The sequence below is a fragment of the Drosophila suzukii genome, chromosome 2R (assembly GCF_043229965.1).
Source record: "Drosophila suzukii chromosome 2R, CBGP_Dsuzu_IsoJpt1.0, whole genome shotgun sequence".
NCBI classification, from domain to species: domain Eukaryota; kingdom Metazoa; phylum Arthropoda; class Insecta; order Diptera; family Drosophilidae; genus Drosophila; species Drosophila suzukii.
The window spans coordinates 13,612,747-13,640,636 of NC_092081.1; the positions used below are offsets into that span (position 1 = coordinate 13,612,747).

The 27,890-nt window shown below is 41.6% G+C and overlaps 3 protein-coding genes and 1 long non-coding RNA gene across 11 annotated transcripts in view; 2 read left to right on the forward strand and 2 right to left on the reverse strand.

Annotated features, from left to right (window-relative positions):
• Rgk1 (Rad, Gem/Kir family member 1) overlaps positions 1-3,150 on the forward strand; it is a 44,794-nt gene extending 41,644 nt beyond the window's left edge. For all 6 annotated transcript variants that reach the window (XM_065863270.2, XM_036813262.3, XM_036813264.3 and 3 more), the window contains 5 exons: positions 4-95; positions 689-881; positions 2,396-2,531; positions 2,591-2,731; positions 2,812-3,150. In XM_065863270.2, coding sequence (XP_065719342.2) covers positions 4-95; positions 689-881; positions 2,396-2,531; positions 2,591-2,731; positions 2,812-2,929 — 680 coding nt within the window. In that variant the 3' untranslated portion in view covers positions 2,930-3,150. The remainder of the gene's footprint in view (positions 1-3; positions 96-688; positions 882-2,395; positions 2,532-2,590; positions 2,732-2,811) is intronic.
• Positions 3,151-5,868: 2,718 nt separating this feature from the next.
• LOC139352578 (uncharacterized) lies at positions 5,869-7,025 on the reverse strand. Its single transcript, XR_011603803.1, has 4 exons — positions 6,649-7,025; positions 6,241-6,411; positions 6,095-6,174; positions 5,869-6,040 (listed from the first exon to the last, which is right to left on the reverse strand). It is a non-coding gene; the product is annotated as an uncharacterized lncRNA (long non-coding RNA).
• A 1,941-nt stretch (positions 7,026-8,966) lies between these two features.
• On the forward strand, positions 8,967-12,924 carry Vps35 (Vacuolar protein sorting 35). 2 transcript variants are annotated; one of them, XM_017073756.4, is made up of 8 exons: positions 8,967-9,114; positions 9,554-9,743; positions 9,802-10,535; positions 10,589-10,824; positions 10,880-11,218; positions 11,273-11,836; positions 11,895-12,078; positions 12,143-12,924. In XM_017073756.4, the coding sequence occupies exons 1-8, from the start codon at positions 9,112-9,114 to the stop codon at positions 12,302-12,304; spliced, it is 2,412 nt and encodes an 803-aa protein (XP_016929245.1). In that variant the 5' UTR covers positions 8,967-9,111; the 3' UTR covers positions 12,305-12,924. The 2 variants fall into 2 exon arrangements, with proteins under 2 accessions (XP_016929245.1, XP_016929244.1); XM_017073755.4 differs by lacking the exon at positions 8,967-9,114 and adding an exon at positions 9,139-9,342.
• Positions 12,852-27,466, reverse strand: Swim (Secreted Wg-interacting molecule). Of its 2 annotated transcripts, none has more exons than XM_017073758.4 (4): positions 27,298-27,466; positions 14,925-15,115; positions 13,575-14,560; positions 12,852-13,511 (listed from the first exon to the last, which is right to left on the reverse strand). In XM_017073758.4, the coding sequence occupies exons 2-4, from the start codon at positions 15,085-15,087 to the stop codon at positions 13,368-13,370; spliced, it is 1,293 nt and encodes a 430-aa protein (XP_016929247.3). In that variant the 5' UTR covers positions 15,088-15,115; positions 27,298-27,466; the 3' UTR covers positions 12,852-13,367. The 2 variants fall into 2 exon arrangements, with proteins under 2 accessions (XP_016929247.3, XP_016929246.3); XM_017073757.4 differs by lacking the exon at positions 27,298-27,466 and adding an exon at positions 16,319-16,483.
• Positions 27,467-27,890: the final 424 nt, after the last annotated feature.

A 27,890-nucleotide genomic window follows, 5' to 3' on the forward strand; every position in this document is an offset into this window, starting at 1 on the left:
CAGATGATGAGTCCGGCGAGAAGGCCGTTTCAGTATTACTCAGTGGCGAAGAGTCCGAGCTGATATTCATCGACCATGGATACACCGAAATGACCGTGAGTACCAATCAATTACCATATCGAAAGGGTGGTGCAGAGGTCGCAATAATGCAATATCTTTTTTAAAAAGAGGTTAAAGTCGAGCATTGATAGCTTTATAGTATTAATTTACTTTGAAAAGAAAATAAGTGAGTTCTTAATTTAAAATATAACTTTTGGAACCTTAGGTGATTACTAATTGTGGTTATTGTTTTTATCACATCTGACCTAAAAGGTGTTTTTTGGAACATTAGTTTTATCTTGCTTTAAAGTCGATACCAAATATTTAAATATTAAAACGTTTTTAATGGATACTCAGATGTATTTGCTTTTAAGTTGCGCTTATTAACTAAATGGACTTTTAAGCAGTGTAGAGATGCTTTTAAAAATCCATTTGGTAGCCGGCGAAGCCTTGTTGCTATTATTGTGACCACTGCTATTATATATACCTGCTCATCCGTCCGGCGCCCTGCACTCTATCTGTGACATTTCATAATGCCATTAGCATGCACGGCCATCAACTAACCCGCCCGGGCGGGGAATCACACTTTGGCCAAGCTCTCGACCTCACTCAATGTCACATCCACTCCACTCCCGTCCTCCATTCACAGCCGGATGAGTGCCTGACCAACTACGATCCGCATGGCTACTGCGTCATCTACTCGGCGGCGGACAGGAGCAGCTTCAGCGTGGCGGAGCAGGTGCTGCAGGTGCTCTGGACCAATCAGAACATCGCCCAGAAGGCGGTCATCCTCGTGTCCAACAAGGCCGACCTGGCCAGGAGTCGCCTGGTCACCTCCGAAGGTAAATATGTGGTCAGATTCGGTCGATTCACCCCGTTCATTAACACTCGAAAATGCGCTCGATTGAGTCTGTTAAAAATAGATATATATATATAAGCGTTTTTAAGCCGATATAGTTGAGGTGTATGGGTACTGGACCCACGCGTGGGGGTCAGCTGAAGAGTTTGCCCAAGCGGAAGTTAAACCGGCGGTTCGCCTACACAAACAGCCCGAGTCTTAAGTGGTGCAGACTCCCCCAACTGGAGGTCGCCGTCGCCCATTTCGGCGGTCTTTTGTCTATTCAAGTACTTTCACTTGACTTTTATATCGGATTCCCTTTAAGGAGAAGGTAACTCGGGCGCTTTCATCCTAGTAATTCAATATTTTCCGTTAAATTACGTTTGTTATTATGAAAGTGGATGTGGGAGGATTGGGCGATGGCTGGAAGGGTTCCCCGGCAAATGGCAGGGAAATTGTTTCAGCGCAAAATTGATTACATTTCGTCCCGTGTGGCATGTGTTCCGCTCAAGGTTTTGAGGCCCATAAGCCTATTGTTGCAAACAGGGCGACAACAGGACCTCCCACCATCACCACCACCACCACCAACGCACAATCTTGAATTGAGAATTTGGGGCGGTGAGTTCCTGTCCACCTAATTCGGCGCCCTAATTTCATAAAGTATTTATAGAATTTTGTATGCCTCTGGCAATAATAAAATGAGCGCTTAGCCCAGAAACGTCTGGATAAAAGATATGTTCATAAATCTATACATTGTCACAGTGATTGGAAAAAATATGTGTATGGATGTGGATAAAACGACAGGCAGTGACTCATATATGTGGGCCTGTACCACTCTATGAACTCCAAAATAGCTTTTGAAATGTTAATGCGTTATCCTCGTTTTCCATTTTCACCTCTCAAGTTTTTACATATTTGATGATGGCTGCGCCATTCCACTTGACACACTAATTATTCAATTGGGGTAAATATGGTCCGATGCTGGGAACTTCTGTTTGCTTTTAATTAGAAACGAGTTTTAGCTCGGTAGGTTAAAGAGCTTAAGTCCTTAAAGGGACAGGCAACCAGGAAAGGCTGGGCAGACCATCAAACTGTAATAAAACGAACCGAAAAGCACATATACAAATATATACCATATGTATCGGACAACTTTCGTCACATTGTTAATAAAAATGTGAGCCTGTCATAAAATTTGCACCAGGAGGGTCACACGCTTGATGTACCTCGGCATACTGCGAACTTTGATGCTCTCAGATTTTACGAGTTGTGTACACAACTGTGGCCAAGACGTGATGAGGGGATGGGGGTTGTATCCTGCATCATCAAATCGCCAACGTGTTTAGATACAAATCCGAGTCGAAGTCGAGGTTTTATGGCCAACTCAGAGTTAACTAAGCGAGGCCATTTGATTTGATTAACCGGGGTGATGGGCGACCAACTAGGCTCGACTGTAATGCCTTTGGCCATAATTTCCACACATTTTCACTTAACCTCTCACTCGTTTTCCCCTTATTGCAGAGGGCAAGGCCATGGCAACCGCCTACGATTGTAAATTCATCGAGACCTCGGTGGGCATTAATCACAACGTGGACGAACTGCTGGTGGGTCTGTTGTCACAGATACGCCTCAAGCTGGAGAATCCTGAGAAGTCCAGGTGGGTGGAGAGCAGCTTTAAGATTTTGCTTAATGTACTCACGGGTATTACTTCCACAGGGATCTGTTCCGGAAGCGTTCCATTAGGAAGTCAAAGCGACGCGCCTGCTCGCCGCTAAATGCCGGCTGTCTGAATGCCAATACCCCGCTGGGTCCGCTGGGGGAGTCGGTGGCCACGCCCCCTGGCAGTGCCCAAAGCAGGTGAGTCACGACCCCTGACCCCTGGGCCCAGGCTATTGAAATCCGCCAGTAATGCTCATATTTGCCCTTCTCCTTTGCAGTCCCCGCAAATATCGTGGTTCCAGAACCTCCACCAGCCTGAAAGTCAAGGGTCTTTTGGGCCGCGTCTGGACTCGGGACTCGAAGTCCAAGAGCTGCGAAAATCTGCACGTACTCTAAGCTCAAAAATAATCCAAAATGTATCCCAAAAGTTTCCTATAGACTATGCAAGATCCTAGGCATAACTATCTCTTAAGTTACCAAGAACAGACTCGACAACTACCGGGGGTATTATTCCCAACTGTATATATTGTGTATAATTTTAGCTTTAATTTACGCTAGTCATTTACCCCATTAATCATTGTATATAGTTTGTCTAAATATAAATCTATTATTTGTAATTGGTTTTTTATGGTTTTCGTTTCATTTTCAGCATGAGTTGGGCTTATTTTCAACGTTTGAATCTGTCCGGGACACCTTAACCTAGTTGCGACTGGAATAACTGAGTTATATTTTTGATTGAAAGAATTGAGAATACGAAAAGAAACCAAATTTAAAAGCAATAATTTTTGAAAAAGAAAATAATATTTTACCCTTGTTCGAGGACGAAGAGTTATTGATACCAATTGTACTGATTTATTGATGGTTTGGCGCTCGTTCGCCAAATGAAACTTATTGTTAATTATATACGTGTAGTTATACATTTGTAATGGTATTGCATTTTAAAATTACATGAATGTTATTTGGATTAAATGTTCGGAATTTGATTGATCGATGGATCGAACCATACAATATACTAACCACATTGTGCAATTTTGCTTAATTAGACCTAGGAATTTTGCCGTAATTGTTAACCTAAATTGTTTTTTTGAAGGAGCCCATCGTGCACTCACAACCGGCACGGCACGCCCTAGGTTTCTCATGTTAGTCGGGACCATTTCAAAATTAATCAAAGATAACAGAAATATGCAAGAAACACTAGATGCACGCCAGGGCTTTTATTATTAGGTTCATGTCGGCGTAGTTTTACATAAATTCAATATGTGATTTTACACAAGGTCCACTAAAATCGAGAGCAAAAGCAAAACCATTTTGTTATTGTATGTGCTGCGACCAGCTCTATTAAATACGGCGGTCGGATGGAGAATTTTGAGATTTTTAACTATGAATGTCAACACTAGTAGCTTAGGGCAAAACACACAAACACACCCATTCCATTCGCCTGCGGGCAGTACTAATCTAGATGTCCATTGAATGTACAATATTATAGATGTCCATTAAGTATTATAATCACCAAACAATTGCAGCACAATGGAATTAAACGGAGTGGTGTTCTGGCAAATATCAAGGTATGGGAGTAGTTGGAACATTGAAGGAAACCCTAAAAATACGTGCATCCTAACATATGTGTATTGTAACCAATCTATACCAGTTAAAATATATATATAGCTGTACTGGCATTTTTGTCCATAATTCTGTGTATTATTCTCGCTCAACATCAAAGAATGAATTCGAGCCGAAAACCATATGGGACAGTGATAGACACACTCGATTTGCACAGATTGTACAACAGTTATTAAATGTAAGGAGAAGCGAAAGTCAGCCATAAGTGTAAGCAGTTGCAGGGTGGGTAGAGGTAATCATTGAATGCATGTTTCGATTTTCTCGCTCCGATAATATATGTCTAATGAGTGTATATTAAATGTGAAAAGTTCAATATAACCGTTTGACAAGTAGTGTTTTATTTGGGGGGTTTCGTTACTAAGGGAAAATTTCTAAATGTCACATTAACGACCAAAATCAGAAAAAATGTTTCAACATTTACTTTTCTACAGATGTTTTACTGAAATTCTAAGCTTACATTTGTGTTTAAAGTCAGCTGTTGAATGTTGAGTTTTTAAATAATTAATGAAGTTAAAACTAATTTAAAGCGACCATTGAACAACTTAAAATTGCAAAATTTGGTGTGCAATCTAAATAAACCGCGTTCAACTTTTTAAATTAGTCAACGGTTCTGGCAAGGGTTGAAGTCTGGGATTTACTTTCACCATAGTATACGTCAGGAGGGTGACACCGCTAGGTCAGCAAAGACACACTCCTAACAAGGCGAGTCAAATTCCAACAAGACGCGGCGAATTCGAACTAGGCGGGCGAATTAAAAAATAAACCTTACCGCCTTGATTTAAAAATATTGCATTATTTAGCTTTATAAAAGTGTATGAACAGAGAAGAACGAAAATGGATAATATAAAAATTAGGAGAGAAAAAAAAGAGGAGGTCGCAAACATTTTTCAAAAAATAAGCTGACAAACAGAGCCCAAGCATAGGCAATTTGAAATAGTTAAGGACACCTAACTAATCGATACGCAAATAAGTTTCTCATCTAGTTCTAGCTCCTTGCCTTTCTTCCATTCCCCCACTTCACTTCAAAATCAGTCATGCTAATAAAAGGTATTAACAATATATTTCTGTGAGGCGGTCACAAAAGCATCGAAATATTGCTGAAAACAGCGAACACTCTTTTAATTATTTAAAATTTTTCAAAAATTCATCCAAATGGTAATGAAATGATTGATTTATTACCTTAAAATAAACATGTATTTTGAAACGCACTGCGCAAGGAAGCTGACCTGTTAGAGAATATCGAACAGTAAATGTTAAATATACCAACATTTACAACTTCCCTTCAGTTCCAAAAAAAAAGTTTCACTTGTGAATCACCTTGTGAATCCCGTGGGACATGTCCTCTTGCACAAGTGAAGAACAAGTGACGCTCCATATAGAAAATTGTATGGGATGTCCGCATTTTCACAAGTGAAAATTCAAATGAAAATTTTTCGAAGTCCTACGGGATTTCACTTGTTCCTTATACTTATTTTTCGTATGGCCTGTCACGTGCCGGTGACTCGTCCCAAGTGAATCACTTGGGAAAATCAGAATTTTTCCTTGAGTTTTCACTTGTGAAATCACTTGCAAGGGACACGTCCCAAGTGAAACACTTGGGAAAATCAGAATTTTTCCTTGAGTTTTCACTTGTGAAATCACTTGCAAGGGACCCGTCCCAAGTGAATCACTTGTGAAAATCAGAATTTTTCCTTGAGTTTTCAATTAAAAAAATATAGAATTTAATTCATTTTATTTTAATTCATTTTAATTATATGGTACTATTTAGATTTTCAAAAATTGTACAATTATTGTTTCTGTTTTTTTGCTTCGTAAGCTTATTTTTAACGTTAGACATCGCCGTTCTTAAACCTTTGTCCGGGTCCTCTGAATCCTTGGCCAACGCTCCTGAAAAAACATATGTTTAAAAAATGCGTTTTATTTGTTTAATTGTATATTTACCTTTTATAGCTTGTTGCAGAATTTTTATTGGCACAAAACATTTCGTCATCCACTTTCGGCTAACGGAACCCATTGAATACCTTCAAAATTTACGTACTTTAAACTAAGATCAATGCACAACATCTTAAACTTAATGTAGCACTTACCTGTGTTTATTATATTAACTAAACGATTAAAGTAACTCTGCTGCGCACCATTAAAATGGATGCTTCCCTTTCAATCACTCAAACAGAATGCACCACGTCTTCTCACCCCTTTACTAGATTTCTTTTGTTTTCTCTTCGCTGTTGGCGCGTGCCACTGCACCTATACCCTTTCTAAAGTGAAATATATCCGACTATATAGTTTTTACTTCTTGAGTAAAAAATACAATACGATTTTTTTTTAAATGTTAATACTTAAATGTTTTAAATACTTAAATCAATTTTAACGGACTAAATTTCTATAACTTAACTATAAAATTATATTGTAATAAGAATGTATAATAAGTAAATACAATATAACATTATAAGTAAATTCAATTTTCTAAATTTTACTATAATCAAATAGTTTACTTTTATAAAACAATATTAGTTGTTTTTTTCTATACACAATAATGCTCCTTAAATATTAGGGCATTCACATGTCGCTTCTCCACGAAAATTTTTCCGCCGAAATATTAGTCGCTAGCCGAACATAACGGAGAGACGCAAAAAAAAATAACGGACCAGCCGAAATTTGTCTCTGCGAGCGCGGAGTGCAGCAGATTATAAGACAAGAAAGAGAGGGAAATATCCGAATATCTGCCTCTCTTTGTTGCACGATCGTTTTCGTGGGCAGTCTTCTACGCTGCGCCGACTGCTCTGCTGACGTCAACAGCGGCACAGCGTTTTAGGCACAAAAAAAGCTTTTTGCCTTGAGCCATGTCACCGCGTCCCTACTGCAGAACTGAAGGGTTAATACTCCAGCGGATCCGTGCTGTAACACTCAAAAAGTGATGTGTCATCAGAATGGGAGAGGAAGATTGAGGTTAAAGAGAATGAAGAGGTCGCTGCTACCAGATCGGAAAGTATATAACTCATACCCATAAAAAGGGAAAGGCGCAAGGCGATCAATAAAAATTTTTTTTATCTATATAAAAGTGACTGTTTACGTGTGTGAAAACATCGCATTTATACCAATTCCGGGGTTCCAAGCCTTCTACTTATTACCTTGGCTTGCGGCCGACATTTTATGTATAAATAATAAAGAATAGAGTGAAGTCAAGTGGACGGTTTTTTTCTCCATATGAATTAAGGAATCTCTGTGACAAAGTAGCTGGCCCCAAACAGTGACAAAACAGAGAAGGGTGTGAAAGAATAATAGTTATAGAATAATAGAGTTGGAAAAGATAACGGAGAGAATGTCGCAATCAATTATTAAAAGATCAACGGAAAACTTGCCTCTTATTAATAATCAAAATCAAATCCCATTTACACTTTTTCAAAATAATTAAATAAAAATGGACAACGTTTACCACGAAAGACTTCACAGTGTTGAATAGAAAAGGAATTAGCTCCCATGTGTTAGCTGGGTACAAAACCCAAACATTGAAGAAAAAAAATTTAAAAATATAGGGCAATGTTTAAACAAATAACTAAAAAACGATTGGCCTCTGTTTAATAAATAAGCCAAGGCTTTTGAAAACTAAAAAATGGTCACAGCACACATGGAGGACTGTGACATCACGAAGTTTACAATGGCTTGCGAATGTGCCTTTTTTTGTTTGCTGATCTCGGCATGGATGGGAAAGCTCATTTCCGCTTCCTTCAAGACCACGGGGCTGTTTTGGTTAAGCGGGACTGTCCAACCTGCTGTACCCCATAAGGACACCTAACTAATCGATACCCAAATAAGTTTTTAATCTAGTTCTAGCTCCTTGCCTTTCTTCCATTCCCCCACTTCACTTCAAAATCAGTCATGCTAATAAAAGGTATTAATAATATGTTTCTGTGAGGCGGTCACAAAAGCATCGAAATATTGCTGAAAACAGCGAACACTTTTTTAATTATTTAAAATTTTTCATAAATTCCTCCAAGTGGTAATGAAATGATTGATTTGTTACCTTAAAATTAACATGTATTTTGAAGCGCACTGCGCAAGGAAGCTGACCTGTTAGAAAATATCGAACAGTAAATGTTAAATACACCAACATTTACAACCCAACACTCCAGCGGATCCGTGCTGTAACACTCAAAATGTGATGTGTCATCAGAATGGGAGAGGAAGATTGAGGTTAAAGAGAATGAAGAGGTCGCTGCTACCAGATCGGAAAGTATTTAACTCATACCCAAAAAAAATACCCATAAAGAAAATAAAGTTTAAATGCTGTTCAATTTCATAAGCAATACTAAAGACCGCTCAGGGTAACGATCATCGCACAAGATGTATATTTGTCCCTTATCGCCTTCTAGCCAAATATTAATTTTGTTAAGGTGACCAGACTGGTATATGCATTGATTCCCTAAAAAAGGAATCCATTTTTTCGCTTATCCAAAAACGTCGATTCAATATATTTTAAAATTTAATTGTTAACAGATCTAGTATTTGGTATTAAATATATAAGGCGGTCACACAAGCTCTATTCCAAAAACATAGAAATATCGCTCAAAACGAACACTTTTTAATTGTTTAAAATGTTTCATAAATTCCTCCAAGTGATAATAAAATTATTGTTTTGCTGAACTTTAAAATAAACATGTATTTTAAAGCGCACTGCGCAAGGCAGCTGACTTTGCTGACCTGTAAGAAAATAGAGTTATTGAACGTTAAATATACCAAAATTACACTCCAATACTAAAAAAAAATACTCAAAATATTGCACAAAACATCGATGCTGGAAAAATACATCGATGTGTTGCCGTTTTTAAAAACATCGACTCTATCGATAGTAATATCGATGTCATTGCATCTCTATTCCACACACAGATGCAAATCGCCGAAAATCCTGATATTTTGAGAATAATTGGCTAATTTCGATCCGCCCCTACGCTGAAGCAATGGTAAGTGCGTCCAAGTCCGCCTTGTAGTCGCCAGAAGCCGGAACTCGCGAATTGGGAGTGCAAATTGGCGGAGAGCCGACTGCAATAACCGCTGACTGCGCCCCTGTCGACGTCAAAAGGGGCTGCCCGTGGTGAGAAGCAACGCCCCCCGGTCCAAGTCCCACATCCATGTACCCCTGGAGCTCGTCCTCATACGGCGGCCAAGTGCCCAGTGCCGTCAACGCCCGGGTAAATACTCCAAAAGTCCCAGATTGTGAATCTCGGATGTGTGTAATCTCTATGCCTTTTATCTACAACTCTGGCCATCCTCCTGCTCTGCTTCCGGACTTGATCCGGAGTAAACCAAGCGTGCTTATCTCGAGCAGTGTGTTTGTTTTGTGCTCCAAATCGGTTCATGTACGCCCCAGCCAGTAATATCGTCTGTCATGTCTCCTTTCAGACCATGCCGAATGGTTTGGATGACCAGGAGAAGCTGCTCGCCGAGGCCATTGGAGCGGCGAGAAAGCAGGCCTTCCATATGAACCACTTCCTGGACAAGGAGCGCATGCTGGACTCGCTCAAGTGCGCCAGCACCATGCTGAGTGAGCTGAGAACCTCTCTGCTGTCCCCCAAGAGCTACTACGAGTTGTGTGAGTAATATGAAGTAAATACAATCCTCCAGACCTTAACGTATTGATCTGCCTTCAGACATGGCCGTCACCAACGAGCTGTGCCACCTGGAGCTGTACCTCAGCGAGAAGAGCGACAAGAAGACGGATCTCTATGAACTGGTCCAGTACTCGCACACCATTGTTCCCCGGCTTTATCTCCTCATTACCGTGGGCATTGTGTACATAAAGAACGACTCTACGCTGAAGCGCAGCATTCTCAAGGATCTGGTGGAGATGTGCCGCGGTGTCCAGCACCCACTGAGGGGCCTCTTCCTGCGCAACTACCTGCTGCAGTGCACCCGCAACATCCTGCCCGATGTAATGGTGGCGGAGAATGAGCACGAGGGCAATGTGTACGATGCCATCGACTTCGTGCTGACCAACTTCGCCGAGATGAACAAGCTGTGGGTACGCATGCAGCACCAGGGACACTCCAGCGAAAAAACACGACGCGAGAAGGAGCGCGAGGAGCTGAAGATCCTGGTGGGCACCAATCTGGTGCGACTGTCGCAACTGGAGTCGGCCACTCTGGAGACCTACCAGCGGCTCATTCTGCCGGGCATTCTGGAGCAGGTGGTCAGTTGCCGGGATGCCATTGCTCAGGAATACCTCATGGAGTGCATCATTCAGGTGTTCCCCGACGAGTTCCACCTGCAGACTCTCGATCCTTTCCTGAAATCCTGTGCCCAGCTGGAGACCGGTGTGAACGTAAAGAACATCATAATATCGCTGATTGAGCGACTAGCTGCCTATAACCAGCGAAGTGGCAAGGTAATCCTCGCAAGCATTCAGTGTTTCCAATGCCTAAAACAATTTCCTTTTAGACTAGTGGCAACGCCATCGATGCCATCATACCCGCCGAGGTGGAGTTGTTCGAAGTATTCAGTGTCCAAGTGGCCAATATTGTCCAGACCCGGATGGACATGCCTTTGGAGGACACCATTTCGCTGCAGGTTGCACTTCTAAGCCTGGCTCAGAAGGTGTATCCCGATCGTGTTGACTATGTGGACAAGGTGCTGGGCACAACCGCACAAATTCTGCAGCGCATGAACATGAACAAGTAGGTTGATCACTTAAAGAGACCACTACGGTTTCTAAATGCTTTTTATTTGCAGCATCTCGCATTTGCTGTCAGTGAACCAGGAGCTGTCCCGCCTCCTGCGCATCTGCATCGACTTCTACAACAACGCCTTGACCATTATCCAACTGCACAACTTCTGCCCACTACTCGAAAAGTTTGACTACACCTCCCGAAAATCGCTGGCGCTGTATTTGGTTATGAATATTCTTGACAACGAAACTACCGTTCCCACGGCTGATCAGGCGGATAGTCTGCTGACCATCATCACGCCGCTGATCAAGGACGATGAAACGAATAAGGAAAGTGCAGCAGCAGCAGGAAACACAAGTCCGGATGCTGAGGAGTTTGCAGAAGAGCAGGGCGTTGTGGCACGGTATGTGGGATTACCTTTTCCTAAAGACCTTTGTTACTGATTTCTGTTCTTCAGATTCATTCACCTGATGCGTTCCGCCGAACCCGACATGCAGTACAAAATGCTGCAAACTGCCCGCAAGCATCTGGGAAACGGTGGCGGACAACGGCTCAAGCATGTCCTACCTCCACTCGTCTTCGCCGCCTACCAACTAGCCTTCAAATACAAAGCGATCGCTGAGCAGGATGAGAACTGGGACAAGAAGTGCCAGAAGATCGTGCAGTACTGCCATAGCACCATCAGTGCGCTGGCCAAGGCCGATCTCGCCGATCTCGCTTTGCGTCTATATCTGCAGGGTGCCCTGGTCATTGGAGAGATCGGCTATACGAATCATGAAACTGTGGCATACGAGTTCATGACCCAGGCCTTTTCCCTCTACGAAGACGAGATTTCCGACTCGAAGGCTCAGCTGGCAGCCATAACGCTTATTATGTCCACCTTCGAGCAGATGTCCTGCTTCGGCGAGGAGAACGCAGAGCCACTGAGAACGAACTGCGCGCTGGCCGCTTCGAAGCTGCTGAAAAAGCCTGACCAATGTCGAGGAGTTGTGGCCTGTGCAGCGCTCTTCTGGAGTGGAAAGTAAGTGTGCTTGCTCGCTCTGCATAAATCATTGTTTAAATATCTTAACCCTTCGTAGGCAAAATGGCGAGGAGATGCGAGATGAGAAACGAACTTTGGACTGCCTGAAAAAGGGCGCTCGCATTGCCTCGCAATGCTTGGATACCGGCGTGCAGGTACAACTGTATGTGGAACTGCTGAATCACTATCTCTTTTACTTTGAACGCGGAAACTCGCTCATCACCGTGGCCATGCTTAACCAGGTAACCAAAGCTCACTGAAAACCGAAAAACGGCTTATACTTGAAAATCAATTTGATTTTTACAGCTGATCGCCAAGGTGAACGAGGAGCTGCCCAACTTGGAGCCCAGCGAGGAGACCAAACAGATCGAGAGCCATTACAAGAACACACTGGCGCACATCCGCAGTCGCATGGAATCCAATGATTCGACGTTGGAGGTCTCCTTTGCGGGCATCACTCTCAATTAGCCCGGCCCACCCACTTCGGACACCCCCAGCAAGCAACCAAGAGCTGAGAGCCTGCACGTCGACCGGCCAGGCTCGTTTTTATATTGCTAGTTATCAGCTTGCTCGTAGACCGTTCAGATAAACCGAAGCTCTGCGAGAGTATCCAAATTGCTTGTGTGAGATATGAAATTCCATGGTTAGGAAAGTTGTGGGCCTTCGACCAACTTTTGTTTTGTCAATTTGATTTCGATCGTAATCGTAAGTGCAAAGTAAAAACATTCTTGATTATTTCCCCGATTTATTTAGTATAATAGCTATGCGTAAATAACACCAACAGGATTTTTACTTTACTATTTAACCCCCTACCCTACTCTATCCTAAAAAATAATGTGAAAATATTGTTAAACAAAAATTATACAATCTTACATACCATTATCGAATTGGTTCATGAATCGCCACGCGCTACGTATAAATATGTATTACAAATAAAGTTAAGACCAAACTGTTTTCGCAAACAATTCGCCTGGATGTGTGGCCTGGACTTAAGTGAATCAAAACTCGTCATCGATAAACATGTAAAGTAATTCGTTTATTAAAAATATATAAGCCGACTAACTTTCATCGGTCTATCAATCAGTTAACTTAGCTTCCATTTACAATACACGATGAGTTCGCACTCGTACATATCCTACAGACTCTTTGCCGATCCAATATTCGTCCTTCCATCGATCACATGCGCTACAAGGGTGTTAGATGTTCGTGTTCCTTTTGGTTCCTCTGGTTCGTGTGGCAGTATTTGGGGGATGGAGCGGTGGTTAAGTGGCAGTTTCGTGTTTCTTCGAGACCAGTTAGTGGGTGAGAAAAGTGGTTAGGGAAAGGCCTGGTACTGCGGGCAGTTAACTTGGTGCGTTCGCGCAACTTAAAGCTAATATTTTTAGTCACTAAGTTCTAAGCATAAACATTACAGATAGAAGCGCCTAATTCACTTTGAGTGCCGTACAGCAAATGGAAAATTTTGAAGCATGAGATAAATTTGTTTTTGTTTCTGCATAGCTCGAGATTGCTCGGTGCGAGGCGTAGGCCCTTAGGCCGACTTCACGTTGTAGTAGTTGTAGACGAAAGGCCAGGAGGCTAGCACGTACTCCTCGATGCCGCACTCGTTGGAGCCACGCAGGATGCGGAAGTAGCCGCGCTCTCCCCACCAAGGACCCCAGGAGTTGGCTGCGATCTGTTTAGAGAAGAGAAGGAGGTCAATGTCATACAGGATTCTGGAATTTCTTATATTACTCACCCAGTACTTATCACCATTGTGCTCCTCTCCCCAGCCAACCAGCTTGACCGAGTGGAATCCAGTGGGAGCTCTGCGGTTGGCCGCCGTCTGGCGGTAGACGCCTCCCGAGTACGCGAAGAAGTCCCTGTTAACCCGCATGGTGGCCTGCACAGGACCGGAGTGATAGATCTCCGCCATGATGTCGGCCTCGCGGCTCAAGCTGTAGGCCGGACCCACCGTATAGAAGGTATCGCGATCCACATTGTCCACGGGACTGCAACCGTTTTCCCTCAGAGAGCGACTGTTATGACGGATTTTGCAGGTGTCGCGATGCTGGGTGTAAGGATAGCAGGCCTCGTCGACCACGCCCTTCTTGTGCAGGTAGCGCCAGGCGGCGTCCAGATGACCCCCCTCGCATCCCTGTTGGCGGCGCGTGCAGGATAGGATGTTCTGGGCAGACAGCTGCACATTCTCCTTGCCCTTGCTCTGGATGGCGAAGCGATCGCTGGCCACCGATGTGGTCGACAGCACCCAGGATGCACCGCACCAGCCTTGGTCGGGCACTTCCGAGATAAAGCTGGACCACTTGTCCAAGGCGTTGAAGGAGCTGGGCAGCCCGTCGGTGGGGTTCTTTAGACGCGTCATAGCCTTCACGCGATACGTGGGCTCCTTGGTGCCCAGGCGCAGTTTCAGGCCCTCGGAGTACTTGCGACCCCACCATTGATCATACTTGCGCGCGGACCATCCGAGTCTGTGGATGGAGTTCACCCCGTTGATGATGTCGTCGTCGGTGAGGCACAGATCCTCGTCGCACTTCACTCGCCCGCCCTCCAGGCAGCGGCACTCGTTGCAGTTGTCCCACGTGCTGTTGAACTTGCTGAAGTAGACACCCTTGTGCTCGCAGGAGATCACCGGATCGGGCTCCCGGAGGCAGAAGGAGCGGTAGTCGGGACAGCAGTCGCTGGAATCGTCGCGTTCGCAGAACTCATCGCAGTAGCAGAGAGTGGCTGCAGAAAGAGGTACAAAGTTAGCTCACAATCTTTAAAATGATATCCGTTTGGCTTATGAGAACTTTTAATTTAGAAAAATATTAGTATTAATATTAATGCAAAACATTTTTAAATTATTTAAAATGGAACGAATATATATTGTTGTGAATAATGTGCCCTTTGTTTGTTAATCTTTAATTTAGGTTAAAGCATATGACGGCTCTAGTTATAAAATTCTGTTGGTCAACTTTGTAATTAGTTTAAAGGATATGACGGTTCAAATTTGAAAATTCTGTTTGAAAATGTAGTTTTGGAAAGACAAATTAATTTATCGATGGAATTTTTGTTCTATCCTTTCTGGATCTCATGGATCTATACTCACTGGAGATGGGCAGCGAGCAGCCGTCGTGCCGATCCGTACAGCAGGTGTTGCGAAGGGCGCAGTAGGGACCCGGAAAGTCCCGCTTTAGGGTGGAATCGAAGGCGCTGGCCACGCCCATAAGCAGGGCCAAAAGGCCCACCAGGTGGGCGGACTTGATGGTCATGGCTCCTCGAACGTATTCTAATCTGCAACTAAAGCGGGGAAAGTACGGAATTTTTATTTTGTTTGCGCATAAATCTAAAATAATTACTATCTTATCGCTTAAAACAACAGACAGATAAACGGTTTGCAATTTGTCAACAATCAAGAAGACACGAATCTTCTCATATCGCGCATACGCCCCGTGCAACGATCTCTCAGAAACTTAGTCAGGAGATGAGAAACCCGTTCGGTCTAGGTGGGATTATTAATTGGTATCTTTTGGATGCGGGCAGCTCCTCATCAGAAATTCGCTGGCCGTGCACAGACAAACAGTCAACAGTTAGCTCCGCTATATATATTCTGATGACGCCAGCTGGTTTGCCGATCCACGAAGCTCAGCCCGCGGTTTAAACCAAAACGTTTCTTTTCCCCCACTTTTTCCGGTCCGTTTGGGTTTCTTTTTATTCGGCAGCGACTTCAAATTTGCGCACATTAATCGAAAAATCACTCTTCGAAGCGCCCCATTATTTGATGTTGTTTTGGTGCTATAAAATATTTATTTTTCGGCCAATAGTTCTGGAGACAGAGACGAAGATTAAACTTGTTTATTGCCGAGAACACGAAGCGAAGAACCCAAGAAGTTTCATAAATAAATGCAAATTGCAAATAGATTTTCCTGTTTCGCCTGCTGGCTCAGCATTTTTTTGCCGAGAGTGCCACAATAACAATGTGTATTCAATTAAAAGACATAGCACACATATAAATTTAGATATCTTCTGAATCACGAGTGGTTGTGGCCAAACACAAAAGTCTCGAAGGTGTTCAAACATTCTCCCCACCCCAGGGCTTATTATTCGAATATTTTTCATCGATTGTTCGCTAATGGTGAACCCGTTTTTAATTTAGTGATAATAAATTTGAAAGTTCGTGTTGATAATTAATTGGCCAGTCAATTGGCAATAAAGTTTTGACGTCAAAAGGAAACAAAAAAGAATGAAATTGTATTCTAGTTGGAGCCGTGACGAGGGGTTCTATAATTAGAAGCCAGTAAAAACAACGAGGATTACAAAGCAAAGATTATTGACACATTTTGTCTGCCCAATGTTTATTCCTGGCAGAGCCAGAGATATGCCAAATTCCGGGCCTTAAATTGAACTCCAAACAATCTCGGCTTTGCTGACACAGCAGTCAGTGGGGTAAACAAAAAGTCTTTAGAACCGTTTACATTTCCAGTAACCGTACGCAATACTAACATTTTGAAAAGTTTGCACAATTCGTTGTGGTATGCCCGCACTTTATGGCCAATAATTGAAAGAGTTTCGTCTTTTGGTTTTATGGTATTATAGTATTATAGTACAATATATTTCGATTTCCTTATCGCGCTGTTCCTACTCCGATCGCGGCTGCTTGCTGACTGAATTCAGTTAGAATTATGGGCCACCACATAAGGTTGCTGCTGCTGCGGCTTCTGTTATTGTTGCTGCTGGCAGCGCTGCTCAGCGCCCGATCTCGGGTGCTATATAGCACATATACCACTTGGCGTAGGAGGTCTACAGAGCGAAGGGGAGAGCTACAGAGAGAGCCGTCCTGCTGTTACTGCCACTGGGGCGTATACGTCACTTGTTGTGATGGGCCAACAGAGCGCATCCCAAGGTATTTTGGGGGGCAAAATGTTTGCCCGAATTTGGCAAACTCGAACGGTGGCGATATAAAAGCAGAGACAGTGGCTGTGGGAAAGTATGTGGGCGGTTGGTTTTGGTATGCAGCCCACCTATAAGGTCAGAGATCATTAAAAACCACTTTCAGGCGCAAATTCCTCGGCGAATTTGATTGTGCGCAGTTAATATTAGTTTTTCGGTTTGTTTTTGTTTACTCTTATCTGTTCTCAAAAATTGATAAGATACATAAGTGATAATTGGACCCAATTCGAGTTCAAGGCCTTCAGGCAACAATCAAACAAAATTAAATTAAGGTAGGTATGCCACTTTATGGCCAAGGCAGAGTGAAATTGGAGTGCTATCTTTAATATCAAGCTATCTGCAGAGATTTTATAATATCTGGGTAAATGCCATTTGAGAGTTTTTTATCGCAGTGCTCTTTCATTTGTTTTGAGGATGCGATCATCGCCAATCTGTCTGCCATTTCACTTAACTTCGATCTGGGACTTCTGCTCTTTGCATACAAGTAATTATCATTAAGAGCACTTGCAATAGCGTATAGACCGCATCATCCCAGTTAACTGGGAATGGTCATCATGCTGGATGATCCCATTTCCCATTACGCCAATTGCAAATAAATAAACTATGCCGTCAACCTTTATTTACCAATCGATGAGTCCCTCTTAGGCGGAAAAATGAGAATGGAATGCATGGCGGAAGCCGAAAGTTTCATTCATGATTCACAGTGCAAGCACTTCCCTTTTATTGCCTCCTAATATTGGGAACGATAGAGTGAGTCATAAATTACTCCTCTATAAATTGGGCAAACCGGGACAGATAAAAAAAAGCCAAAAGCATTAAGAGATCTAATTAAAAAGCATGTCTCCGCCGCTGAATGGGGAATAAATCAGGCCACGATGTGTGAAATAAAGCCATCAGACGACATTAAGTCGCCCTGTCGCCCGACGCGATTTGCATGACATTAAACTTCGGTTTTATGAGCGATTTCTGTCCAATAGCTGCCGGCCAAATTACAATCTGTGGCCGAAAGCGGACAAAAGCCCCTATAGAGATTGATGGAGAGTGGAGCGAATGTGTCGCCTAATGTTCAGTCAAAAGTAGGGCTGCTTACCTTTCTATTCCTTCCTGCAAATTTACCACTAATCTCCAAGTTTTGGATAAGATTAGATCGCAAAAGAATGCCCGATTACACAATTTGCAATGTGAATGGGAAGCCAAGTTGGCTTATCCGACTGCAATGCACTTGCATTGCACTTACCCTGACATTAAAACGGCATGATTAGCCCCTGAATATTTGTTATCTAATTTTCAGTAATACCAAAAGCTAACCGATGACAGCACGACAACTGTTCCGCTGTGACTAAATTCATAGCGTTTGGAATGCAATTAAAGTGAACTATCAACGTGAGGGATTGATGACAATCTGCCAGGTAAATGAAGTCATTAAAGTGTCGTCTGGTGAATGAAACACGTCCGACTTGACTGGCTGCCTTATCATCGCAAATGCCTGACTTAAATGTGGCCAATCAATTAGCGGGTATTTATACAAACATAATTATGCCATTATTTAATTGGCCCCCTGATTAGCATTACTTATGTGGCTATGCGGACCAAAAAGTATTTTATTGATATTCTGGCCATACGCACTGGGGCCTGTTTAGATTGGTGGAATTCCAAAGCACTGATATCACTCATATTATTAAATTGTATTGCTTGGACTTCAGGTGCTTGAAGTCTGAAAGAGCGGAAGAAACTTATATTCTCGATACGCAAAAGTAGTTCAAGAACAATTCAATCCAATGCCAATCCCACCTGACAACCCGACATGTAACTTCCTTATCGCGGATGTTATCGATACGATTTACATTGTTCAATTTGGGGACCGAGATTCATAGTATTTCGTCATAGCGCCAATTGATAAGTTGTGCGTTGGGTTGGCCACATAAAAGTGTGGAAACTTTTGTCATAAATCGAGAGATTCCCCATGAACGCCTCTTTATTGTCTAGGAAGTTGCGAATGGAATTTTAATCAGATCTCCCTGTCACTTAATTCCAAAGGAATTTACCTTTCGTAAATGTTTATATTTAAAGAAATTTCCATCGCCCCTTTTCGTTCGGACTGCGAATGTGGCTATTTTCGGAAATTAATAACTGTGGTTAATCGTTTCCGAGTCGAATGGATTGCAAGGCAAATATACGAAAGAATGCATAAATATTTGGCAGAATTCATTGAGAGTTCCCGAGGCATTTTCATCCATCCATAAACAATTTACTGATCATTAAAAAGTGTATTTATTTGCTCAATTCTTTAGCGGTCTGTCTTTGTTTATGTGCAATTGCGAATGAGAATTTTGAACTTGTTGATGAAGCAATTAATGAAGTATAAAGCAGCAGGAATTTCGGCTTTCTCCTTGGTGCTCGGGGTCACCAGCTGAAACGGCAGCCTTGATCCGATCGATTGTGCGGATATTTCGGCATGATTCCAGTGAAATGCAGTGGGTACAGAGGTTTTTGTTTTGATTACAATTATAGAGAAATTTCGTCTAGGTATGCGAGGAATTTCCAAATAAATCGATTCGAGATATGTTCGTGTCTTCAAGGTCTAGGTCCCCCCCAATTGGCACGCAATATTCGCATCAGTTACATTTTAGGTGGAATGTTGGTCAAGTAATGACGAAATACAGCGAGTGGATGTGTGACCACAGACCGAATTGAATTAATTTCATTTATAAATTGGGACAATTTCTTGGTCGGCAGCCACAAACAAGAAAAGAACGCGATCTGTAAGGGGGGTTGAAGGTCACTTTTTTTTGGCATATTTGTGTTTAATATCTCAAATTGTCGATTCGTTTCAATTACACTCCACTTGTCGGGCATCGAGTGCAGGGCGTCTGTTTTGTTTTATGCAATTTAAATACTTTTTGTTCGGCCGTCTGACATTGAAAGCGAATTATTATATTAACAATTAAGGAAAAAAGAAAAACAAACAGAAGTGTCAGGCATACTAAATGCGGGAATTGCCTGTGTGCCAAGGTATTTTATTTATGCGAGTGCAGAAAAAGGTGCTTGGAATTTGACAGTTTGACAATTGGTTTATTACGACTCTCGACCAGCTGCCCGATAGCCAATTTATTGATCGGCTTTGATTTCAGCAATGTTTCCGGGTGCAACCCCAAACCCCACACCTCCATTTCCAACACACCCCATCTCAGATGGTCGGTTTATTTTTGCATTTCTATTGTTTGCAGTTACTGTTTACGACCCACCATTTGGTTTTGATCTAGACATGCCTTGCCGAGCGCATTAAATTGCCATATCATATCAGCTGATCGCCGCAATTTGGCTATTTATAAGAGTTATTTCACGAGAGATTGGAAAGCAATCCAAGCGGCCAAGCGGCTAATTTTAAAACATTTGCAAACACTTCAGACCGACGTCATGGTTTAATGAGTTTGGAATATTCACGGCTAGCTGGATTATATTTATGTATATTTCTGATAATCGCCGGCTGAACGATTAGGTGGAAATTTGAAAATAGAACATTTCGGCCTCCCACTTGATTTCTTTTGGGGCCTTGAAGATGGAAGTCGTCGATTAAGATTATTCCATCTTGTCGCTGGGGAATCACCTGTTCCTCGATTGCGCACATCGCGGTGAACAATCATTTCACTGTTTATGTTTTTTTAAAAGCCTTAGAACCAATTAAGCTAGATACTTCTGCTATTTTTCTCTAGATACAAGTTTGTTTTTCTCTAAAGTTGCCTTTGCTTGTTGTTGATAATTTATAATTCGCTCATCGAAAGCAATTCAAGAGGTGCTGGATGTGTGTAAGCATCTATATTTAGCTGTATCCGTCGACTTATTAGCAGGGCAGGTGTACTCCGGTACTCTTAAAAATTGCACTCGAGTGCTCCCCACACAGCTCGTATATTATGGCTGCTTTTTTTGGCACGTTTGCAGTGATCAGTAATTATCGCACTTGTCAGACGGTAAACTAGGGATGCAAAAACATCGATGTCACTATCGATACTATCGATGTTTTTTAAAACAGCGATGTATCGATGCTTTTTTTCGAACATCGATGTTATCACTAAGAGATACACACGCAAAGCAAGTGGTACGTAAATTGGGAAAAAGTGCACATTTTTCCATTTTATTAAGTATTGTTACAGTTTGATACAGGTAAAAACCAGTGGATTATTAGTTAAGATATAGATATCGATTAGATAAGTAAGATAAGTAAGAACTGAACTGAACTGAACTGAACTGAACTGAAGTGAACTGAACTGAAATAATGTGATTCCATTTTTCTTTATGATTTCGTTAAAATATGTATTAAGATTATGCTTTTTTATTTGTTTCTGAAAATATTGTTGTTGTTTTGTTTGAATAAATATAAGTTTATAATAAGTTTCATAAAAACAATATTTTAATTAATATTTGGAGGGTTTTATGGTATATATTCATAAATTGAAGAAAATTTCGATGTTTTTAGCGAAATTTCGAGGTTTTAGCAAAATTTCGATGTTTTCGCGAAATTTCGATGTTTTAGCGATATATCGATGCTTACAAACATCGATGTTGAAAACATCGATGTACTCACTATCGATGTTTTTGCATCCCTACGGTAAACAACGGGTCTCCAAATTAGGTGGTTTGTCAATCATCTTCCAAATTCGTCATCCCCTTTCAGTCAAAACTCATCCACACACTAAGTACAAGTTATATATTCTATATGCATTCTAAGACAAAAGCGAGATCAGATGTTTTCAAGGCTGTTCCGTAAGTCGTAACATATTGGTTGGGAGAACAAGACCCTCAAGCATTATATAGCGAGATCCGTGCCCAATCGTCACCTCTCGCAATAATACGTGAGAAGTGAGCGTAGGTCCACTCAGCCGGGGCTAAAACTGGTTGGGAATTGTAGAACCAAGCGAGGGTAGAATTTTCGTTGATAGCACAGCAGCACTGTTAGTGGGGTCTGTTACTCTAACAGCTCTGTTGAGCTCCACTGGGGCTGAGTGGACGAATTTTAATGGGCGATTTTCTTGGGGCTGATTTATGGATGGGTCTCGAGTTTTGTGTTTATCGCAGCCGCTTTGTTTGCCGTTTAATTTTCGCTCTGCGGTTGTGTTGGCACTTAAGCTAAATGCCTAGCCATCAAGTTTCTAGACTGTTGCATCGAAGGGAACAAAAATAAACCGCTGGGCTCATAAAACGGTGAGCAAAATAGACAATGTGATAGGTTTAACTAGTCGTAATAGTTTTCTGGGTATATATAATATTATCCACGCTAGGCGGTTTACTCCCCCACGAATCAATGACGTCAATTTTGGATATCTTTATTGGTAAATATTCGCATCTGCTTTACTATGCGGTAAACATACTAATTATATTATTGTTTTCTGGTTGGGTTTATTTGAAAACAATATTTGTTGATATATGTAAGAGTGCCAAATTCAAAAAAAGATTTTTAATTATTATTTTTCTTTAAATTTTTAATGAGTGTTTTTCTTTAAATTAATAAAAAGGGTTAAAGACCCCCAAAAAAAACAAACAATTTAATTCTAAAACCATTTAAACAAAAGCTGTGAGCATGTAAACAAAAAACAAAGTTTCAAAATTTGGAATTGTTTCCGGGAATAACTAAAAAATTTGATACGAAAAATATTTGGAATTTTGATTACTCAATTTTCGCCATAAATATGTTACACAGGCTACGCAGCTGTACTCATTGATTTGAAGAGAGATTATAAAGGGAATTCTTACATTCCTTAAACAATTTGTTTTGTCGAAACTGTGTGTTATCAAAGTAGTGGAGTTCGACTCCCCCTCAATTAATTGGGATTTGCAATGGCTAACATGTGCTCAATCGTACTTATTATTAATTGCCTTGCATATGCGATCGCGACAAATGTTTTAATTATATTGAGAGTAGTGCTTTCGATACGGTGTGTCCCATATTCGACCGCCTACAGTCCCAGTGGGACAAGTCTGGTATCTGCGATCTCGTCAGTTGCCCGTTCCCCCGATCTCCACTTTCCGCCCCACGACTTTGGGTTTAGCTGCGCTCGTTACCAGACAGTCGGAATTACATATATCCGAGCCGCAATCTGAACCCGAATCCGAATGTTATACAAGCGGTTTGTCTGTCTGGAGCGTTGGTGTCACTCGGTGTTCTATTCATAGCCGACTTGAATCTGATTTAGCCCCTGATTCGCATGACGAATCTTTTCCTGGCACTTTCTTCAGTACGCCAATCAAGCGTAAAAGGTAGCGAATTATGGCCTAAGGCAAATTCATTTGAAATTACCCTCACAGCTGACCGAAAATGATTTGTACTTGTGTATTATTTGCAGGCATTGCAAAATATTGGGCGAACCGTGAACTAACATCTACAACCATGTGTTTTTGAGGTTTGCCAAAAATTTCATTTGAAACAGATGGCAGATTTTGAGTGGCCTAGCAATTACTTTTACTTTTCGACAGAGAATGACACCTTGATTGCCTGCATTCGAAGAAAAACACGGGGATATTTATATAAGCCAAGTATTGCAATTAAAAGCAAAACAATATGTATGAATTTGTGGAATTTGGATAATTATAAAAACATTTTCGGACTTACAAGAAAAATAATTGAGTAAGAACAACAGATGCTTGACTATGAAACCTCTTGTTTAATAAAAATAATACAAACTAGGGTAAGCTCATAAAGGTATTTTCTAATTGGATTTACCTTTCCTAAAATAGGTATTGGTACTATTCAGTCCTAAGAATTTTCTGTAAGTACGATACAAAATGTTTTGAAATTAATTTCGTTGTGTTTACTATTCTTCGGAAGTTTACAAGCATTTACAATGCTGAACTGGGAAATTCCCGCCATAATCCTGCATGGGTTAAATGGGTTAATGAGCTGCCCGAAAAAGCCCCCTTAACCCAAAGTGAACACTTTATGTTCGTGCTCCCGACAATTGTTGCTTTCGCGGGTGTTTGCCCCATTGTTACGGCCAGAAAGTCATTGCCAATGCCAAGTGCGAATCATTTGGCGCGCGATAGATACAGCTGTATTTGTATCTGTATCTTGTAGATACACATACGAGTCATGTACATGGGCTTGTTGATTCGTGGATACGCGATTTTATTGCGGCCTCATCCAATGTCAGTGACACTCAACTCAGTCAGTGTCAATGTCTGCACACCGATGACAAGGCATTCGCTCATCGGGCTTAATGTGTGTTGTATTGTGGTAAAAAAAAGTGATATTTGTCTGTGCGACTGAATCATTGCGTTGCTATTTAGATACAAGTTCGGATATAGATATGACGTGCCCCCAACCGATCCCCAAAAATTCTGTTTGTCTACCTCTTTGACGCTTGTCGCAACTATCCCACAATGTCGCCCCAATTGTTGTTTAGTTAATTTTCATTCCATTGTTTTGCGCAGTTAGCCAAAAACTTTGTGTGATGCTAATGGGCGAGATGTCATCATAAATTAATTGCCCTCGTATGATAAATTAATGGAACAAAACAGTACCTAAACTAAATATCTCATAAATTAATTGTTCACAGAAAAAATGTAAATTAAAGCCACCCAAAAATTGACGTAATTTTTACTTGAGAAGAAACCCCGCTTCTCGATTGAGTCAGAACAGAACACTATAGATACAATTTAATTCTGAAATAATTCAATAAATATTTTTTTTGCAATTTTTGTTTACATTTATGTAAGATTAAGAATTCTTTTATTGTTGAAGGTATGGCTGATCAACAGAACTGTTCATCTCTTATAAAATTTATAGACAATTGTAAGAAGTTCTTACTAAGAACTAGTATTTCTAGACTAGGAAGTAGGTATTATTTTTTAAAACCTAAGCCTAACAAAAATGGTTAAACAAAAGGGTGTCTGAATTAAGTGTCTTATAGATAACCAAAAGTGTCAATCAAAAGGGTGTCTAAATTATTTATATCATGGATAAGCAAACTTGGCCGACGTCAACTACTTATTCATGAACTTGTACGGCTTTATTCGCTCTATCTTTCGATCTGACTGGCTGTCACTTTCTGCACTGGGGTTTCACTTTGGCCAAGTTCAATTAGCACTGGTTGCATAATTGAAAGTGCCAACGGCTCCCCTGATTTCGATCGCAGGGCGCCACTTTAGCACTTCCCGAGGTGTGAACTGCTAATGGGCCACAAACATTGTGGCCAAGTGCCCGGAGAGTGGGAAAGCAAATAGCAAGTAACACATGTTTCTTGGCCAAACAACCTGGCCAAAGAGGCCTATCACAGTGCAGGTGGGCCGTGACGTCACGCAGATCCGTATTTGCCGCTGCAATCGAGTGGCAATGGAGCGTACGTTAATCGGCGGTGACGTCATTTGTCAACCTGCTGACAGCCCAGTGATAGCTAAATGCATTTTCCATTTAGCGCCATTGAATCACTGATTGAATGGAAGTCGATACGTGCCATAAATCAAAATCGACGCTAGTGGCAACCGCTATGACAACGCCGATCGTATTTCTCGTGAAATGGCGAAAAAAAAATGGTTAAATTAAAATAGATAGATGCATTCCATCACCTGCAAAAGGTCAGAGTTTAATGCCGGGGTGTGTGTGGGAGTCTATTTTAATTGGAATGCAAGCCCCGTGGCGAGTCATAAGTATTAATCGTAATAACCATAATAACCATTTGAATCAATTACGAAAATATGCTAAGATCGCACTGATACACACCTGAAGCGTGTCAATTGCAAATGAATAAATGTGAGCACTTAACATATTTTCGTTCTACATAGCCGTAACCTTAACCGCCGAGCTCCATTGGGCTAACAGTGCGTATGAGCCATATATCAAAACGATGACGGAGCAATTGACGGCAGAATCTAAACTGCTTGTGATGCAATTTACATTTTAATTGCCGCTTTTTCAGCTGAGTTGTGTTGTGTTACCCGGGCCAATCCATTTAAATGGCGCTTTACCTAATGACATCGTCACGTTTTCCCTGTACAGTGGGCCCCGACTAACACTTTCTCGATTTCGTGGTATGCAAATAAAGGCTTCCCAAATCATTGATTATGCAAATGCCGTAATCAAATAAGTCTGAGGGTTGTGGCAAATACTTAACGACACGTTAAGTCTCTGAGAATTATGTAAATGCAAATTGGATCGGCGTCATAAAGATCGTAAGTATAGCAGGGAGGAGGAATTCATTTGGGGCCTGAAGCTGATGTGCTACACAGTTCGAGATCCCCCAAACCCTAGGGCAGAGCCATCCCGCGAACAGAGATAAGTATGACATCACCTGGACAAGACCAGTAGCCACATATATGTCTGGCTTTGGCCAACTCACCTTCGTCAGGTGTGTGTGTTGGCTGTTAGCTGTTTGTTTTTGTTATTCCGGGGCTGTGGAGGGGGAGGTGCCGGAACTGGACCGGATTGCGTGTTTGCGTTGCCCGCTCAAAGATGAAAAACTGACAAATTTATGGGATTATCAACCATACTGAACAATACCGAATATCTATCTATTTCGTTACATACTGCTCGAACAGCGCTTCCTGCCCAAAATTCTGGTTAACCTTAGAGATCAGCTATATTTACATAGAGTGATTTGTGGTTATCATAGCTGAATCAGCACCTTTTGCGCCGCGATATTTGACCCCTTTCAGGGGTTACACTACAAACAAAGGATAGTGCATTCGAAAATTGAAGTAAGCTACGTTAGAATTGCATTTGTTCAAGTTCACGGTCAGTGGAGCAAAATACACAGAACTAGAATAACATGTTCCCCTGACGGCAGCAAAACCGAATGCCGAAAGTAAACATTGCTGGAGGAATTCCAGCTGCACATCGAAAATAAGACGCAATCCCCAGGTTGTCTATTTGGCTTAAGATACAAATTCAGCGCCGAAAACCCACCTCTTTCTTTTGCGATGATCGATTGCAGTCGTGTTGGTCGGGATTTTTCTTTCTTTCTTTTTTTTTTAAATAGCGTGACTCTGGTAGATTTTGCATCCGTATCTGGTGAAGGCATCTGCATCTGCTCTGCACCCACGAACTGCCACTAGCGCTTTTGGCCAGACCCGATCTTGGCCCAAAGTGGCACAAGCATCTTCCCGACTTTCTAGTGCGTCCTATGAAAAATGCAAGTTTGCTCAGATTTCTGATAAATGTTACTGTTTGTTGCCCGAATTTCCAGCAGGCGAAAGGGGCAAAAGTCGGGTTAAATGGGTTAACCTAAGTAGCTCTTTATCTAAAGAATTTAAACTGGCCAAGTAGCCGAAGTAGAGAAAATATTTAAGGGTATTACTGGGGGTTCAGGCTGTTTGCTTTGTCTGATTAATTATCAAGTGCCAACTGATAGCTGTCAGAGTGAGTACCACCTGTCGTTGTTTTTCCGAATCGAATATCTGCCTGGTAACCGCAAATCCGGAGACAATCCAACTGATATTAATTTCCCGCCAATCCACGCATTAAGTTACGATTTCAACACTTGCTTTGGGTTGCAGTTCGAACTGGATTCGGTTTATCTTACTAGTTATCTATTTTAAATTCTCACCTGTCACAGACAATTCAAGTGGCAATCAACGAAATTGGGCTTTAAATGCAAAAATACACTCGCGCACTATTAATTTGCTAACCGAAAGTCAGCTTAAATTAGCGTCAAATTGGGCCCGAACTTTAAAGACTTAACTGATCCGCACGCGCGTTTGCTGTCGCGACAGATTTGGAATCCAGACTGAGACTGAGCCGAGTTAGCCAAGTTAGACCGAGCTGCGATCTGAGGACTGCGAATGGGGAAACGACTCCAAAAGCCGACAAGCGGTTGCCGACAGCGATTTGCGTTTTGCGAACCCCTTCCTCACGGCTTCCACTTTTCGCTGAGCCCACAAACCGTTGAACAAGCAAATTTTTTGAGAACTTTCAAACAAAAAAGAACCACAAAGTGTTTTCAAAGTAACCCAAAACAAGGACAAGGCACGAGCGAAACAAAACTCCAGCATGTTTACTTAAAGAAATGCTTATTTAGATAATGAGATTTTTAACTTTGTTGCTTAAGTACTTAATATTAATAAACATTTCAAGTCCAGATGATCTCATCTTTAGTTATTTATATGATTTAATAATTTTTCTTGAGTATCTTTTATTACT